This window comes from Paramisgurnus dabryanus, chromosome 13 (assembly GCF_030506205.2).
Source record: "Paramisgurnus dabryanus chromosome 13, PD_genome_1.1, whole genome shotgun sequence".
In the NCBI taxonomy this organism is placed as follows: domain Eukaryota; kingdom Metazoa; phylum Chordata; class Actinopteri; order Cypriniformes; family Cobitidae; genus Paramisgurnus; species Paramisgurnus dabryanus.
This window is the reverse complement of record NC_133349.1, coordinates 1,590,852-1,609,206: the sequence shown is the minus strand read 5'-3', so window position 1 is coordinate 1,609,206 and position 18,355 is coordinate 1,590,852. Positions and strand designations below refer to the sequence as shown.

General features: G+C 36.9%; 2 protein-coding genes across 3 annotated transcripts in view; both read left to right on the top strand.

Moving 5' to 3' along the window:
• The window catches only part of ifnlr1 (interferon lambda receptor 1), a 14,386-nt gene extending 8,489 nt beyond the window's left edge, over nucleotides 1-5,897 (top strand). Inside the window, exon 7 of the mRNA XM_065299002.2 lies at nucleotides 599-5,897. Coding sequence (XP_065155074.1) covers nucleotides 599-1,363 — 765 coding nt within the window. The 3' untranslated portion in view covers nucleotides 1,364-5,897. The remainder of the gene's footprint in view (nucleotides 1-598) is intronic.
• A 2,215-nt stretch (nucleotides 5,898-8,112) lies between these two features.
• myom3 (myomesin 3) overlaps nucleotides 8,113-18,355 on the top strand; it is a 51,685-nt gene continuing 41,442 nt past the window's right edge. The window contains exons 1-3 of one of the 2 annotated variants that reach the window (XM_065299003.2): nucleotides 8,113-8,284; nucleotides 11,432-11,558; nucleotides 16,641-16,745. In XM_065299003.2, coding sequence (XP_065155075.1) covers nucleotides 11,452-11,558; nucleotides 16,641-16,745 — 212 coding nt within the window. In that variant the 5' untranslated portion in view covers nucleotides 8,113-8,284; nucleotides 11,432-11,451. The remainder of the gene's footprint in view (nucleotides 8,285-11,431; nucleotides 11,559-16,640; nucleotides 16,746-18,355) is intronic. The other variant, XM_065299004.2, reaches the window with a different exon arrangement.

Here is an 18,355-nt window from a genome sequence, read left to right as displayed (position 1 = left end):
GCCACGTTGTCATCTGAGACAATATAGGGACGAAACTCATTCTGTAGAGCAGTTTGTCCATTTAGGGCAGTGTATGTAGATAAAAACGGCTAATTTTAAGGTAATAAAAAACAAAAAAGCCGTTTCTCAATATGCGTTCTTGTCTGTACTTGTGGACTTGTGAAACGTCATCAGTCGCGGCCCAAGTACTGTTCCAATTCAAAGTTCGCATCAAGCCCAAGTTCACATAAAATCCCCGGATGTGTTCTTGATCCGCCCATTTTATCGAGGATAGTTCTTCCGAGTCTGAACTTGCAAGTTCGAACTACGAAGGACACAAGTCCGAGTTCGGCGTACTTGGTTTTGAGAAACGGCTAAAGTGAGAAAATTTAGGTTGAAAAACTTTTGATTTTATGTGTTAGAAATTGAAGTAATTTTTTAAGTTGATCCAATTTCTTAATGTTCAGAAGACTACTTAAAAATGTCCTTTTATCCCAAGTTTCAGCTTTTTTTAACCAACAGTTTGTTACTCCATGTTGGATGAAATCTAGTGAAGTCGGCATCATTTTATAATTTTTTATGTTTTATAGCTTTATTAATTTTTTTCTCTGTGAAACAGGTGCTGCCAAAGAAAAACCTTTCTTTTTATTCCGAACCCCTGGACGAAATATCCAAAGTACAGGTGTGTTCGGGATTTGTTGGAAACAGCCTGAATCTTGATGTCGATCAGGAAAAGTCAAGAGTTGTAAGTAATTGTAGCGGTTACGCGTCTCAGAACTCTCGTGATCTTCAATGGACAAACAGTGATGAGGAGATGTCAGCTGACTGCTCGAGCGCTGAACATTCGGTCAACTACACAATGGTTGTCGGCGTCCGTCCGCCTGAGGAATCATCAGATGATGACCAGACGCGTGAAACCACCTCAGAATTATCTCTGAAGAAGAAGCAAAACAGCGATTCAGTGAGCCAGGAGCTTACAATCTCTGAAAGCATTAACAAACCTCTAGTGGTTCCAGTTATTCCTGATGCCAATGGTTTGTTGCAGTTTAAAGGATTTTTATTTCAGCCCGGATCAGAGAGTTTACTTGGAGACAGGACGCCATTACTAACCGATCTAATCATTGAGGACTCAAGTTGCAATTCGACGTACCGACCCGTAAATGTTTCTGATCTCTCAACGGTGACGTCCAACTACAGGCAGAACTGGCTGCCGGGGACGCCTCTGGAGGGGTATCGGGCGCAGAGGACTTATGTTTTGAGGAAAGGTCACCTGCAGGAGTCGACTGAAGCTCAGGAGAAAGAGCACGAGGACTTGGAAATTGGAGAAGAATCGAAAGAGTGTCTGGCCTTTTTGGACAGATGGATGTTAAAAATGGAAGGATAATCTTTGATTTGGAATAGTCGGAGATAGCCGTCATCCGTTATCATTCTTATGAAGATGAATAGCCGTTGCTCAGTTGGCAATGAACTGTCAGCTCCAGAGTTCTGGAGACAAACTGAGCCAATCACCTTAGCTGTAAATGTCATGTGACTGATCGCTGTTAAGAAGGAACATGACAGCCGGATTTTGATGATGGCTTTTCTGTAGCCAATGTAAAGGTTGTGTTCGAAACACTTAAATTGTTTATTTCTGCTTTATAGGCATCACCAAAAGACCAAATGGCAGTCTCTGTTACCCAGCAGGCATATGACCTTCAACGTTGAGATTTGGTTGAAATAATGACCATTTCAATGTTGAAACAACGTTCATATAACAGTTAATGCTAAATGGTTGCAAAAGGTTAATAAAATGCTTAAAAATCAGCGTTAAAATTTGGTTCACATAATCTCAGTTGTTTGTTAAACTCAATCGTTGACTCAATTTACAAAATTAAAAGGTAATTTAACCCTGAATCAACGATGAATCAACGTCGAAATGCCTGCTGGGTTTCTAACAAACACATCTCACACTAAACATGTGCTGTTAGTTGAGTTAATATTATATTGTTGGTTTGGTCTGGTTGGGATGTTTTAATAGCACTACAGGGATTTTCCATCTACTGTATCGATGAAGTTGTAATATGAAATAGGACGACATATTTTAAAGGAATAGTTCATGGAAAAACTTAAACGTATGCCATCATTTACAGACATTTTTTTAATGATCTCAAATTGTGTCCTGAAGAAACACGTTTGAAACAACAAAGGGGTGAAGAAATTATGACGATTTTTCATTTTGGGTGAATTAAAGTATATCAACAATCCTTTAAAGGTCACCTAATATGGCAATTTTTCAAGATGTAATATTAGTGTTCCCAGAAGGTCATTTATTTTACCGTGTTGAAAAGGCCAATTTTTGTTGTGCAGAAAAAGTGTTTTTTTTTGTGTGTGTGTCTCTTCCTGTTTACTATTATCTATACCAAACACAAACATCGCTTTTAATATTACAATTACCTTACTTCATTGTTCATAATAAACGTGCAGTATGACCTAACTGTGCTCTTTGGACAGTTGTGGGCGGGGCCTGCACAAAGTGATGTCAGTTTGTGCAGAAAACGGCATCGGTTCGTCCAATGAGACTGTCGAGGTTTCATGGGATTTAAACAACATATAAATGTGAATTTCATATATTAGGTGACATTTTAAAGGAATGTTGTTTCTTTTAAATATTTTACATTTTCACTGACGTATGTAAATAGTTTTTTTTGTGCACTTTTGACTGAAAATTGTTCATTTGAAGCATGGCCGTTTGTAAAACTGTTAATCTGTCCAGCCATTTCATTTTGTCGTATGTCTACGTTTTAACTTATTTAAAAGAGACTTAACTTTAACATGTTTTCCAGACAGGGTTTAGATTAAGGCTTCACTTATTTTAGGACATTTAAGTTATTTTTACAAACATACCTTGATGTGAATCCTGAGACAAAACAATGGTAATGATATATTTTTAACTCAATTATGCATTTTAATCTGGGACTAGACTTAAACCCTGTCTGGTAAACCATCCCTTTATCAATAACGTTGACGTTATTGACAGTACATTATTTGCATTGTTTCTGTAAGACTGAATAACATTTTTATTATTGATATTAAACACCGTTCACCAGTCATTTTACTTTTAAATTCTGACGCATGCCAGTCAAGTGAGGAAAATATAAAAAGATTTTAATCATTTGAATCATCTGGATTGGATTGTGGCGGTTTTATTACAGAATAGAGGCAGCTGGTTGAAGATGCTGAAGGATTCATGATGTTGTTTTAGAGACATTACAGCGTATTACATTTTGATAAAATATTACAAAGCTCAAGACTTCTTTGTTTTGGACTGTATTTATGTAACGTATATTGGAACAGTGTTGTAAATAGCATTTATATTTGTCTTTAAAACCTTGTACTGTAACTATTATTAACACGGAAATGTTTGGCAGTTTTACATTTGTATGTTAATCTATAATTCAGAATAAGCTTACAGTATGCTGGATGTTTAGACATGGCAGGCTTGACTCGCGATAAACAATTCCAGAAGCTTCCAGGCGTGAAGTAGGAATTTGCATATCAAAAAAAAAGCTTTGTTCCTTGTATGTTTCTTGGAGTTTGTTCAATAGACTTTATAGGGTTTTCACGTGCTGTGTTATGAGGAAGTCCAGCAGTCTTATAAAAGCTCTTTGTCACATTCCAAAAGACTTTAAATAACTTTATGCACCTGCTCAATCTGTTTCGGGAAGATACACAAAACAATCAGGTTAAGTAACTCCAGGTAAAAAGTTCAGCAAAAGGTTTATAGAAATGTCTGTCACTCAGGTCTGTTGAAATTGTCATGCTTATTATATGAAGTATAATATCTAAATTCTCAGTCCTGATGTTTACATGCCAAACTGTTCAACGTTTCTTTAACTGTTGTTTCAGTATATTGGTGATTTACAAAAGCTGCATTAATGTTTGTTAAACCTCAGATTATATTTAGTGTACTATACCTCACATTCATGTTTAAACACTGTACAAGGTGCAGACAATGCAAAGGTCACAGTAATTATCTTTATGTGCTCATAAACCACATACTGTACAGTTCCTGTAATATATGAAAGATGTTTTCCTGCCAACAAGGCAAATACTGTCATGTACTTTAGTATTTACTATAGTAAAATTTGTAGATGCAATAGTTTCTGAACCTTAACATTGTGAATATTAAAGTTTACTACAGTATTTACTTTATGTACTTCAAAATGATGTAGTATACATTAACTCGTTCCCCGACATTTTAACAATTTTAACAATCTGAAACGCAAGTGCGAAGCGCAATGCGCAAGTGACTTTGTGGGCGGATCTTGGGCGCTGTTGCTATTTTCCCGGCGGGAGAAATAACTCTTGTGCCGGGCGCAAATCAATAAGGGGTTGGTCTGAAGTAGGTTCATTATTCATAGGTGTGGTTTGGGCGTAACTTCAAATAAACCAATCAGAACGCTATCCAACATTCCCTTTAAACGCAAGGGCGCAAGTTCCATGGCGGGTTGCTATTATTATGACGGATTTACCAGGCGCACGGCAGGAGCGGTTCACAGCCGAGGAGACCGACGTTCTTGTAAGAGCAGTCAAAGACAGAGAAGTTGTTTTGTATGGGGATGGGAGAAACCCGCCCAAATCAGCGTAGGTTAAACAGGCGTGAGAGGAAATAGCCACAATTGTCTCATCAGCTGGCATCCCCATCGTTGCGCCAGCATAAATCGGGCACGCCGTGTAACGGGAGGTGGATCTGCCGCTACACAGACGCCAGCAGAGGACATCGCTGCGTCCACCCTCACCGCTGAAAGGGTTTGGGGGCTTTGAAATCGGACCCAAGAAACGCAAGCAAGGTCCAACCCCAAAGTACTCTTACAAATCAAGTTCATATAAATTAAGGTTTCTTAGAAAATATTTTAATCGTTATTTGCATGATAATTTTTTAACGCAGCCACACAATAAATAAAAACTATCACCGCAATGCTCACCACAATGATTCCCCTTATCTCATGTGTTAATTTTTTTTAGTGTAACAATTTATGATTTGCAAAAATAACTTTTGCATCTGTGTAGATTAGATAAGCAAAGTGTGTGCGCGTTGTGCACGCAACACATTATGGTCAAGCATGCGCCCACAAAATAGCATAATGAACAACGCGCCACTGACTTTAGACTAGTTTTTTTTTGGTCAGTGGCGCAATTGTTTTTTGAAACTGCAAAATAGCATCAGGGATGGTTTGCGCCGCAACACGCCTCCTTTTTTGCGCTGAACCGCCCAGGGAGCGCAAGTTCATTCCCTAGTTTGCCGACGTGCGTCTGTGGAGGGAAAAACCCACTGTGCGCTGGTACAAAAATTGAATGATACATGCGTCACTGACAAAGTCAATTGCGCTGGGTGCAAGATAGGGCCCTGTGTATGTTTTGATAATCATTCTGAATCAGATCTCTAACAAAATTCCTTCACATAAATGCAATTATTTCAGCTTTTTGCTTAAAAAGACTATTTTAAAAGAAAAATACCCATATTTAAGAGTTTATGGGTTGGTTTCCCAGACAGGGTTTATCCTAGTCCTAGACATATCTTTACATAATATCAGTGCCATTTTTTTTTCTCAAGATGCACACCAGAAATGTTTTCTGTAAGGTTTGTTTGTAAAAATGTCCTAATAAATCTAAGGCCTAGTCCTTGACTAATCTAAACCTTGTCCAGGAAACCACCCCTATAAGCAGAGAAAAAATATATAGATATGATGAAACGTTATTTTCCCATTTTGTTTGATTGTTTGTTTGAAAGCAGAGGGCCTGTGTAATGCTACAATTTACTATAGTAAATACTGCAGTATATTACAGTATTTTTCTGTGGGTGTATTTTCTGTTTGGAGATTTGAAACATTACTGAAATGTGATTATTTTATAGTACAATAAATGTATTTTTAATAATGCTTTATGGTCTGAATGTTTATTTTTTACACATTATATTAAGTCAGTTTTCTTGTAACTAAATTAAATGTGTTTCTTTTATATCCTAGCAGCTCATTATGAATGTGAAACATTGAAACATAACGTTAATGTGACTCCTGCTATGAAACTGAAGTGTAATAGTGTAAAATGAATCCCAGCTGACTTTCCACACTTTCTGAAGAGTTTGCTTTGTTTGTTTTGGATGGGGAACTCATTTAATGTGTGTTTAATGAGAAATTAAAGTTGTTAATCTTTTGTTATTCATCTGCAGACACAGATAAATCACAAAAGTGTTTTGGGTGTTTGCCAGTATATTATTATGCAGTTGTTAAGGTGCTCTAAACACCATAGCTGTTAGCACATACACATACCTCACATTATTGTAAACCAGAAAACTATGCATTGTCTTTTTTATTTTTGTTGTTCGTTGTATAAATAAGTCCAGGTGGGGTGATGAAATGAGTAAATGATCGATGAGGGTTTTTAAATATTCTTTTTCTGTGAGATGGTAATGTGGATATGTTTTCATGAGATTCATCCAGCTTGTTTTATTTACTCACCATCTTAATTACAAAAAGTTTTGGAAAACTTGAGATGATCGTACGCTGATATTATATAACTGCTCGGATATGACACAAGCACAGTAAAATCTCCTACAAGCACGTTCTTGTGTATCTAAGGCCACATTTACATTGCATGTAATAGGGCTGTGCAAAAAATCGACTGCGATTACCATGCGCGTGTCATCAGTAAAGCCGGTTCGGTGATTAGTATTAAATCGCCATCAGCTGCTTTCAGATGGAGCGGTATTTAGTACACAGACCCGTAGTTCACCGAGAAGCTAGGCAAAATCGGATTCATAAGCGAGTAAAATTGACTTCGATAATCTATGCGATTTTGCCTAGCTTCTCGGTTGAGTGTGTTAACTAGCGAAATAAGGAGATAAGAAATGCAAAAAAAAAAAAATTCAAATGCCTTTTTCTTGGTGCGGCAGTTAAAGGGTTAATGCCCCCCCAAAAAATATATCTTTTTTTCAATAAAGATAAATATATTTATTATTGCCTCCATGATTTATTACTTAGTTGTTTCATTTGTAAATCTGGTTTGATGTAAATAGATTTTAAAAAGTGTCTGCCATTTGATTAAATATTTTTAAGGGTTTTTGTCATGACAAAAATATTTAGACACTTTCCATGTTTTCATTACAAAAACCTTTTGGTTGTTTTTTGCTTTACGGCAAACCAAAACTCAGCCAGATCTCGGATAAATATTTTCATTTTCTGGCAGACCAAACTCGCGCCACTACTCAGCTGAATGCTCTTAACACAAAAGAGAGCCAGAATTAAGTTAGAAATGCTCAATGTAATGTTTTGGCATTATTTAGTCCCCTTCATGGCACTCCATAGTTTTAAAGTTTATGTTGTTTATTTATCTGAAACACAGGGTTTTTTTTAGGTTTGTCGTGTTGGCAGGTCGACTAAATTTGAGCACATGTTTTGCCCTGTATAGTCTTGTTGGAAGAGTATTGTTACAGCCGTCACAATGGGAACACACAAAGCATCCCGCTGTTGTTCTGCTTGTGTAGTTTGGTTATTCTTAGTTTCAATGTCACATATGATACTGGAGAAGTGGGCAGGCAGCTGGTGGGGACAATAAATGCTTATAAATAACCTACAGTTCTGCATGAAACACCCTGAATCTTTACACACAGCTGTGGATGTTACCTTTGTGTTAAATGACTGTCATAACATTTAGTTCAGAAGCTGGATGATCTGCATTTAATGTGCCAGATTGCTTTATTGCTTGTCAAGACGTCTGCAGCTGGATTATATTGTGCACATTAATGTCTTGTACTTTTGTGGCGACTCAAACTCTTTTAATAGAGAAGCTCGACTGTAGTGTTACTTTATGAGAAGTTTAATACAGTAGTGCTCCAGTAGGAAAAATCTTATCTGGTAAACTCATCAAAGGATGCACTTTTAATCCATTTAATATTGTTGAGCAACATCAGGTGCATTGTTTCCATACAGTAGATCTCTTTCTTTCCCACAATGCATTGGGCCATTGTGTCATTCCTGATCTTCTGTCTGTTGAGCTCACTGTAAGTCCATCTGGATGGTTTGAATTGATCAGGGAATGTGGCATTGGCCCTGCTGTCGCTCTATATTTACCTCTCTGAAAAGGAGGGAGTATTGTTGGGTCACACTCGACTGCCGGAGGTCATCTTTATACACTGAGAGAGAAGAACAGAAGAAGAAGAAGGTGAGACAGGAGGAACAAATAAAAAAGAGGCTAAAGAAAGAGAGCGAGGTCGAGCTGAAATCCTCAAGAGTGTCGCCCTGCTGATCATCCTAAAGACCTGAAGAACGTGAGTACATTCTTAAAACTCAAAACCCTTGTCTTATTCTCTTGTGTCTTTTTTACTATGCTTTGAGACGTGTAGTGCTGTGTAGTTATCTTTCTGATTCATTTTAGCACATTGCAGTTTGTGGTGTTTATGGTCAAATCAACATTTTTATTAAATCAAGTATGACATCACTTTTATCTGTAACCATTATTGATGGTGCAAATCATGTGCTTAGTGTGTGCTGTTATTTTTAATGAGCAAGAGACAAACATATCCTTAAGCCTAACATTGGAGAGACAACAAACAATATTGGGGGGACTTTTTGCCATTAGAGCTGCTTTTCCATCACCATACCAAACCGTTCTCGTTGTGTAACATTGCTATCCAGTCTCACGAGGTTTCGTGATATAGTCACATCCTTTTTTTATTCTTTTTTCGTGATATTATCACAAATTTCTGTGTTTTTTCGTGATCATATAACAAATACCTGTTTTCGTGTAATTATCAAGTATTGGTTACTCAACTGCTTTTTCCTATTTTTAAACCATTTTCGCTTCGGTTTAGGGTTAGATTTGATGTTTGCATTAGAATGTCACTTTATATTTTGGTTTATACTATTTTTTCAGATTTTTTTACATGTCGCCTGGTGTTAGGGTTTGAGTTGGGTTTGGGTAGGGATGTCATTTTATGTAAATTTAACCTTAAACTGAAGCGATAATGGAAGGACAAAACAGTTGAGTAATCACACAAAAACAGACATACGTTATATGAACATGCAAAAAACGTGGAAATTTGTGATAATAATATTTCTATTCTGAGTGGGTACCGTTATGGTTTCATTTTCCATTGTGAGGCTGATAATATGCATCAGTCGTTGCCTTGGTAACACAAGAGTTTACAAACACTATGTGCATTATTTCGCTCAAATAATGCACTTTACCAGCTAAAGGGGTACTTGTAGCCAAGGCAACAGATGAGTGACCGTTCTCGTGCAGTTTGATAACTAACGTTATGAGAGTGGATTGTAATCGTGCTGTGCCGTCGTGCCGAACCAGGCTCAAGTGGAAACATAACTGTAATCGTTCTTAACCAAAGGGTGCCCAAAGTTGGCCCGCAATGACCTTTTATTTGGCCCGTCAAACGTCATTGACGAAGATCTTCATATTTCTAATTAAACATTTTTGGAAATATTTTGGAATGTACATTACAAAAATTTCTATTGAAATTAAACGCAAGGAATTAAAGTAAATACATCTTTTTTAATGAACATGCATACTTAAAGGTGTGAATGCATCACGAAACTCAACAAACTCAGGTACTAAAGGCTAATAATAGAGATTTAAAAATGATCAGCAAAATAATTTATTTTTATGTTTGTGGTAATTGTGGTATAAGCGGAATAATTGACTCTGGTCCTTTGAATTAGTTGAAAATCCGTGTCGTGCCGCATTAGCACCTTGGGTGTGCATTATTTTCTTATAATTCAATGGTCCTTTGTCAATTATTCCTTATCTTCCTCAAGGCAACTAACACAGCAACATTTACTCAGTCAGGTTTGATTTTTGGCCCTTAGGAAAAGGTTTGGGCACCTCTGTTCTTAACCATTTTTATGATGATAAAGCAATATAAGTTAACAAGCCATAGCACCTTTACAACCACCTAGCAACCTAAAGACTCAATTGCGTAACAACACCATGGCAACCACCCACAACATCTATTAAACACACAGAAACATTGTAACAATTACTCATAACACTTTATTAAAGTCACGTTTAGCTGTGCTTCTTTGTTTCTTGTTTCTCCGTCCAGCTGGTTTTAAACAAGTGTTTGGAAACCTATAAAGTGAAACAAGTGCCATTCATATAGTTTATCTACCCATTCTCATCAAGTTGCATATAAATAACACCACTTTTCTAAAGGCATGCAATAAACCAAGGCCCAAATTTGCATGTATGATAAGCTAGTCTTTATACAAATACCGCATTTTATGAATTGGTTTTTAAAAAAAAAAAAATTGTCACTTGGGTTTGGGGTTAGATCTGGGCCATGTGTTAGGATGTTTATGTATAGGTTTCTCAATTAATTTTTGTCTATTTTTAAACCATTGTCGCTTGGGGTTGGGTGCATGGTATTTGCATGCATCTGCTCTCCACCGCAGTGACTGCAAAATTGGACCTTTTCGAAAAGTTGTGTTATTTATTTGCAAATTCATGATAATGGGTTGAGTTTATAGAGTTGTATATTTATCCTCTAAACTGTTTTCTCCCCTCTGAGATGCTGCTGTACTTTATACTCTCTCTCTCTCTCTCTCTCTCTCTCTCTCTCTCTCTCTCTCTCTCTCTCTCTCTCTCTCTCTCTCTCTCTCTCTCTCTCTCTCTCTCTCTCTCTCTCTCTCTCTCTCTCTCTCTCTCTCTCTCTCTCTCTCTCTCTCTCTCTGTGTGTGTGTGTCTCTGGAGGACGGACAGATGCAATCTTCTAATGACAGATCAATTTTAATATGCTGTAAACCGACCTTTTGGACCGAGTTTATAAAAGCACTATAGGTGAAGCTTTGAGAGGCTTTCTCTCAAAGAATTCTCAGATTGAATCTGTTTAACCCTGAAGGGAAAAGCTTTTCTCACTCTATAATGGTAACGCAGGTGCTCGTCGCAACTTCCGGGTAAATGAAACCATCCTTCACCAGCGACCTGATTCTGTTAGGATTCACCAGGGGCGAGCGTAACACCGCTGTGATTTATGACTGCCGGAGTCTTGAGGGCCGCATTCAGACCCAAAGCTAATGAATTATTATTCTCACAATAGCTCACAAAGGGACCTTTAACAGGATTGTGACCCAATGCATGTTTGCCTGTGTCTCAGCTGTCATGCTTATAGAGTGAATCTCAGAAAACGTATTTGAGATGCATTATACTATACAGAATATATTATTGTTATGCATTTATTTTGCCATTTTAATCATCAGTTTATATTGGTGTAACCGTTTCAATAAAAAATGTCATAATGCAAAAAAGTATTCTGGGTTTTTGGAGAGATGGTGGAAACGGGGCGTGATGTACATGTTTCGGATCTGTCTGCCGGTATGTGGAAATAATGGATGGGTATCTTGTGATGTGAAGCGCTGCTTTGTCTCTGTCCGTCTGACAGCTGCGCTGTTCTGCCTTCATACAGGTGCTGCTAAGAGGTTTGCCATGGCAACTAAAACAGTAGTGCAGCGCTGCCAGGAGGAACAGATGGACCAGATGTCCCACAGCATGGAGATGTCCTCCCAGATCAAGAAGAAAAAGTTCACATCCAGGTACTGAGCCGCTGTGACCCTCATGACAAACCCGCATGACCATCAAACTAGGGCTGTGCAAAAATAATGATACAGCTAACTATCATGATACTTTTTTCAAGATAGTGTATCGATATTTCAATCTCTAGTATCACTGCAGCTTTCAAAGTCGACATGTGGAAGCACTTTAGCTTTAAAAAAGTTAAAAGAAAAATCCGCTATTTTTTTACATTTATGATGAATGAAAGTATTGCAATGCATCGCAACATGCAATGTATTGTATCGTATCATGATACATTGTATCATGCCCAATGCATTGTGATATGTATCGTACCGTGAGGCCCTTGGCAATACCCAGCCCTACATCAAACTCACACAATTTACGCCCAAATTCAGTGTAAATCTGAAAATATAATCTAATGAACTTGTTATACAGAGAACAGATGTGTGAGATCTTATGTTTCTGGGATGGTTGGGTGTGTTTAAAGGAGTAGTGATCATTTACTCACTAAAGTAATCATTTATTTAGCAAATGAGTTGAGATCATTAGCTTGGCATGAAGATGAGTAATTTAAGACAAACCTGAAATATTTGGGCGAACTAAACAATAAGAATGGATTAACTGCAGCGACTGTCAGTGGTTCAGTGTGGTGTCTGTATAATGAGTGTGTGATTATGGAGATGACAGGGCCATCAGTCAGGAAAAAAGGCAACTGTGTCACCCTGACATGTGCTAAAGTTATTCTGAGCGCCAGAGACAAACTGAGCTGAAGGCCACACGTATAACAATAGAAACACATACAGCAAGAACAACACACTGTTATTTTATTATTTTTAGAACAACACCCTTTGTGTTGTCTCTTTAATTTATTTGAACACAGAATCAACACAAAATGACACATTATGTAACATAAGAAAATTAAGCATTGTAGGGTTTGTGGGATTTCTTATATCGTGACATTATTTTAATGACAGTTAAATACATTCACATATAATCTCTGCATTTTCTGCAGACAATGTACTGTGCATATGGTTTTCTTATTACATCCATGCAAAAAATTATATTTGTAAAAAGTGAAAAACATTTATCATGATACTACGTATTCGTGTAGTCAGACCTTAACCTATTCATGTAAAAATGTGAAAAAGTTATTTTTGGGTAAGAAAATGGTTCTTTGAAAAACCTAAAATGGTTTAACTTAAACCTTTAAGTTAAACAATATGAACTTGAGAATATAACATAAGTTAGGTCAAAACTTAAAATGGTAGGTTGAACTGACTTGACTTGCAAAACCAAGTTGTTTTAACTTCATGCTGCGGTTATTTTACAGTGTATTTACACTAAGTGACAATATCAGCATTTTCTTAGCGATATGCTGTTTATAGTATAGTGTGAAAACAAGTTTCATTTAATAACTAAAATGATAAAATTTGCAAAGTGTAAATACTAATTAGATGCTATCTTTATTATTTGCACTTCAGTATTTTTGTATATTAACATGATGCAATCATAATATTGAGTGTAAATAATTATATTTATTAAAATTATTAAATGCATGTTGTATTATTGGAAGAATAAAAGCCCTCCTTAAACCGTCTCCTAACTTTACCAAATAAATACTTTTATTCTTAATAAACACACTTTATTTCTAATTGACAAACATTTTCTTCGATGTGATATGTGGTAGGACTAGAAGGAGGATTCAAGCCAGGGACATCACGTCAAAAGCCGCTTTCACGAGCCTGCACCACTGAAAATATTATTACTTTATTTCTCCAACCTGATAATAATGTAAATATTGTCTGCCAGAAGGGACACTATTTACACATAGTAAAATAAATATCCGGTAGACTAAAAATATATATTTGAATGTGTTTATTTATGTAGTAAGTTTTAATCATTCTGTAGGTTTGTGCTCTGTGTGTCATGCATTGTGATAATCCATCCATAGATTTAAATCTTTTTTAGGAGGCAGTGGACAAAACAGATTAAATAAAATGCAGTTAAAATTGTCTTGATTTGCCGTTAGAATCATCAATGACAACCCGTAAAGCTTTAAAGACACTGCTGTATATCTTGCAGTATGATATCTGGACATTTTGCATGAACTGGCCGTTAACTGAAAAATAATTTAGCTTACACTACAAACAGTAATAAAGATAGCAACAGCTGGTTAGTTTCAATTACCATAACGTCATATTTGTAAGTCAAAGTCAACTTCAACTTTAGCGCTGTGTAGTGAAGAAAGCGCACACATATTTCACCCGTGGCACTTTTTCACTAAAGCTCAAGTTACACAGTGAATGAAAATAACTTCCTTGTTTTCTTTGGTTGGCCTGTCAGAGTTTCTTTGAGATCCTCAAACGTCCAGGTGAACTTCTGCTTTTTGTCTGTGTGTTGATGTGATGTTATCTGTGAGAAGGGCAGCTGTTTAATCCCTCATACATCATTAGACATCATGTGTTGTGGCAGCACGTCAAAGCATTTCTGTTTATTCCAATGGCAGATTTCTGTCTAATCCCTATAAAGATTTACACACGGGCTCTTCTGGTGATATGTATATCTTTTGTAATTCTAATGATTTGGAAAGCAGAACTAGTTTGCAGTCTCCTCGTGTAACTGTCTAAAAGGTGTGGTCTGGCAAAACACCTACAACATAGTGTAGTACAGTATAGTGAAGTATGGAATAGTGAGGTATGGAATAGAGAAGTATAGTGAAGCATGGTATAGCGGGGTATTGTAAAGTGAGGTATAGTTTAGCGAATCATAGTATAGTGAGGTATAGTATAGCTAGGTATAGTATAGCAAAGTATAGTATAGCGAAGCATGGTATAGCCAGGTATGGTATAGTGGGGTATGGTATAGCAAGTTATAGGATAGCGAAGTATAGTATAGCGAAGCATAGTATAGCGAGGTATGGTATAGGGAGGTGTAGTATAGCGAAGTATAGTATAGAGAAGCATAGTATATCAATGTATGGTATAGCGGGTATAGTATAGTGAAGCATGGTATAGCGAGGCATGGTGTATAGCAGGGTATGGTATAGTGAAGTATAGTATAGCGAAGCATGGTATAGCGGGGTATGGTATAGCGAGGTATAATATATTCAAGTATAGTATAGAGAAGCATGGTATAGTGAGGTATGGTTTTGTGGGTTATGGTATAGCAAGGTATAGTATAGTGAAGTATAGTATAGTGAACCATAGTATTGTAAGATATAGTATAATGAAGTATAGTATAGTGAAATATGGTATAGTGAGGTATGGTATAGTGGGGTATGGGATAGCGAAGTATAGTATAGTAAGATATAGTATAATGAAGTATAGTATAGTGAAGTATGTATAGTAAGGTATATTATAGTAAAGTATAGTATAGCGAAGCATAGTATAGCTAAGCATGGTATAGCAGGGTATGGTATAGCAAAGTATAGTGTATCGAAGCATGGTATAGTGGGGTATGGTATAGCGAGGTATAGTATATTGAAGCATGGTATAGCAAACCATGGTATAGTGAGGTATGGTATAGCCAGGTATGGTATAGTCAGGTATAGTATAGCGAAGTATGATATAGCGAAGCATGGTATAGCAGGGTATGGCATAGTGCGGTATAGTATAGTAAAGTATGGTATAGCGAAGCATGGTATATAGAGGAATGATATAGCGAAGCATGGTATAGCGAGGCATGGTATAGCAGGGTATGGTATAGTGAAGTATAGTATAGCGAAGGATAGTATAGCTGAGTATGGTATAGCTGAGTATGGTGTAGCGATATATAGTATAGCGGAGCATGGTATAGCGAAGCATGGTATAGCGAGGCATGGTATAGCAGGGTATGGGAGAGTGAAGTATAGTATAGCGAAGCATGGTATAGCGGGGTATGGTATAGCGAGGTATAATATATTCAAGTATAGTATAGCGAAGCATTGTATAGCAAAGCATGGTATAGTGAGGTATGGTTTTGTGGGTTATGGTATAGTATAGCGAAGTATAGTATAGGTAAGCATGGTATAGCAGGGTATGGTATAGCGAGATATAGTATAGCGAAGTGTAGTACAGCGAAGTATGGTATAGTGGGGTATGGGATAGGGAAGTGTGTTTAGTAAGGTATATTATAGTGAAGTAGAGTATAGTGAAGTATAGTATTGTAAAGTATAGAGAAGAATAGAAAAGAAACCCCAAAGAGAAAAATCCCCAGTAATGTTTTATTGATCAATTTTATCTTTTCATTTTATCTTCAATTGTTTGCAAATGAATAACAATATAAAGCAAAACATTTAATTTAAAGAGAATGTCAGATCCTTTGGTCTTCTGAGATTTTATTTAATTTGAGTTCCCTATTTACTTTTGGTGTTTTACCAAATCTCTGCACAGTCTGAGACATGTTAATATCTCCGAGACTTTAGAGCAGGAGTGGGGAACCCTGGGTCCTGGAGGGCCACTGTCCTGCAGAGTTTAGTTCCAACCCTAATCAAACACACCTGAATTTAATTTCCAAGTAATCCCGAAGACTTTGATTTGATTTTTCAGGTGTGTTTAATTAGGGTTGGAACGAAACTCTGCAGGACAGTGGCCCTCCAGGACCAGGGTTCCCCACCCCTGCTTTAGAGGAAACATATTACATTACTGGGTTATTTTTTGCTAGGTTGTCGAATATAAACATTTTTTTAGTAATTTAACCCACCAGCTGGGTTTTCCAATTTTGACCCAACACAGGGTTAAAAATAATCCAGCACTATTCAGTGTGTTGTGTATTCTTAAGTTTGAGTTTCAGTGTGTCGCCCCCTGCTGTCCACACAACATACAGCTCCACTCAACAGATGAATTAAAGATTTAAGTGAATATAAATTGATCAAGCCCAACCAATAGTTTTTTTATGTAGCTACATATTTAGCATGAAATGTCATCTTATGTTGTATCTCAGGAAATAGTGAGTCATGAGATGTACACTCAAAATCAAAGTGCATTCTGGGTAATAAATAGGGAATAAAGTTGTTCACTTAGGTTCCAAGATGGCTGACACCTAGTGCATTAAAGAGATAGTGTTTGTCTATTAGAGCAACTTTAACTATACCGTTTGTTTTTATCTTTGTGTTTGATAAACAGTGATGAAACACCTTCACTCAGTGAGTTTTATCCCATCATCTCCGGTGACGTCATGTCTGTGAAGGAGATCCTGACTGATGCAAAGTTTCCACGCCACAGGACATGGTAAATATATAAAATCAGTAGTCGTAACTGTTAACATTAGTTCATGCACAATGAACTAACTTAAACAGATGTAACTAACTAACATTAACAAAGATTAATACATTTTGAAAAATGATATACTGCTCATTGTTAATTGATGTTAAGTGATGCATGTACTAATATTTACAAATCCAGTCTTATTGTAAAGTGTCCATTGTTACCATTTTAAATCAGTGTTAAAGGCTGTAAAATACAGAAATGAATAAAAATTAGGGACAAATTGGAAATGTGTCTGCACACATCATGTGCTACTTATGTATTACTTTTGTGCGATTAACCCATTACATTTATGCATTTGGCAGGCGCTTTTATCCAAAGCGACTTACAGTGCTTTGCAGTGTTTGGTTTTTTAACCAAATGTGTTCCCAGGGTTCTCATGACCTTTGCATTGCTAACTGAGCGCTCTATCACTGAGCTATACAGGAGCAACCATACTGTATGAAATGTCCTGTCATTTCTCCTCGATTGGATATTTTTGTTCTCCTGCTGCTGTTTGGCATTATAGGACAGACGGTTTTTACCCCTGGTTTACTTACTGTTAAAATCAAGCTGACAGCTACTTTATTTTCGAGCCTGTAATCCTCTACAGAGAGAGACATGAATACAATCACGCTTCCTACAGGAGAAGAGTTCAATATGAGACCGGCGCAGATATTGTGTGACAAGAGCCCTTGGGTGTGTGAAGCCTGGGAAAATAGTTTTTAGGATAAGAAGGTCTCAGTAAGTCAAACTTCAAATGCTTGAAGGATAATTTTAGGATGAGTGCTAAAGCCTTGCTGTAGAGTTCGAATGAAGGCCAAGCTGCAGTCTTGCTGTTACTCTGTGTTTATTTCAAGGTGAGACAGAGACACGATGTGTTCCTGTTGTAATCTCCCACTGACTCTCTCTCCTCCTCATATGCAGTAATGTCACGAACTGTCTGACTTTCTCTCCGTCTCGCCGCTGTATCTCTTATTAAAACATCCGTGTACACGGCTCACATACGCACTGCAGCTAAAACACTTGTTATTTATATCATGACAACTTTTATCTTGTTCTGTACATACTGCAAAGTTATGAAAGTGACAACTTCATTTCAATATACTTGAGTCCCCTAAATTTGGAATGGCTGACATTGTAAAATGTTTTTTTGTATCATATCTGTAAGCGAGGAGCATGCATGCAGGGCTCAACGCAATACATTTTTGATATTGTTCCGGTCACGCAAGTGGTTCAGGTTTTCACTTGCCTGCCAACAAAAAGATTTCAGTGTCACATGTTTAAAATAATAATTCAAAGGTCAAATATGAATGTATAAATAAGCAATTAATTTATTCATCATTTGTTAAGACAATTGGCAATATAAAAAGTGAACCCTAATTTCACAATACCCCATTAGGGTCAATAGTTGCAGGTATATCAGAATTGTTATTAATAACAAATTACAAACCGTGTTATTAATATGCAGTGTTGATGTGTCTCTAAATGCCCTTAAATTATTTTCATTCATACGGCTCGCCACTAAGTTCAGTGGACCAGATGAACGGTTATTGGCAACGTTTTAGACACCATGCACGCTATGTGCTGTCGTT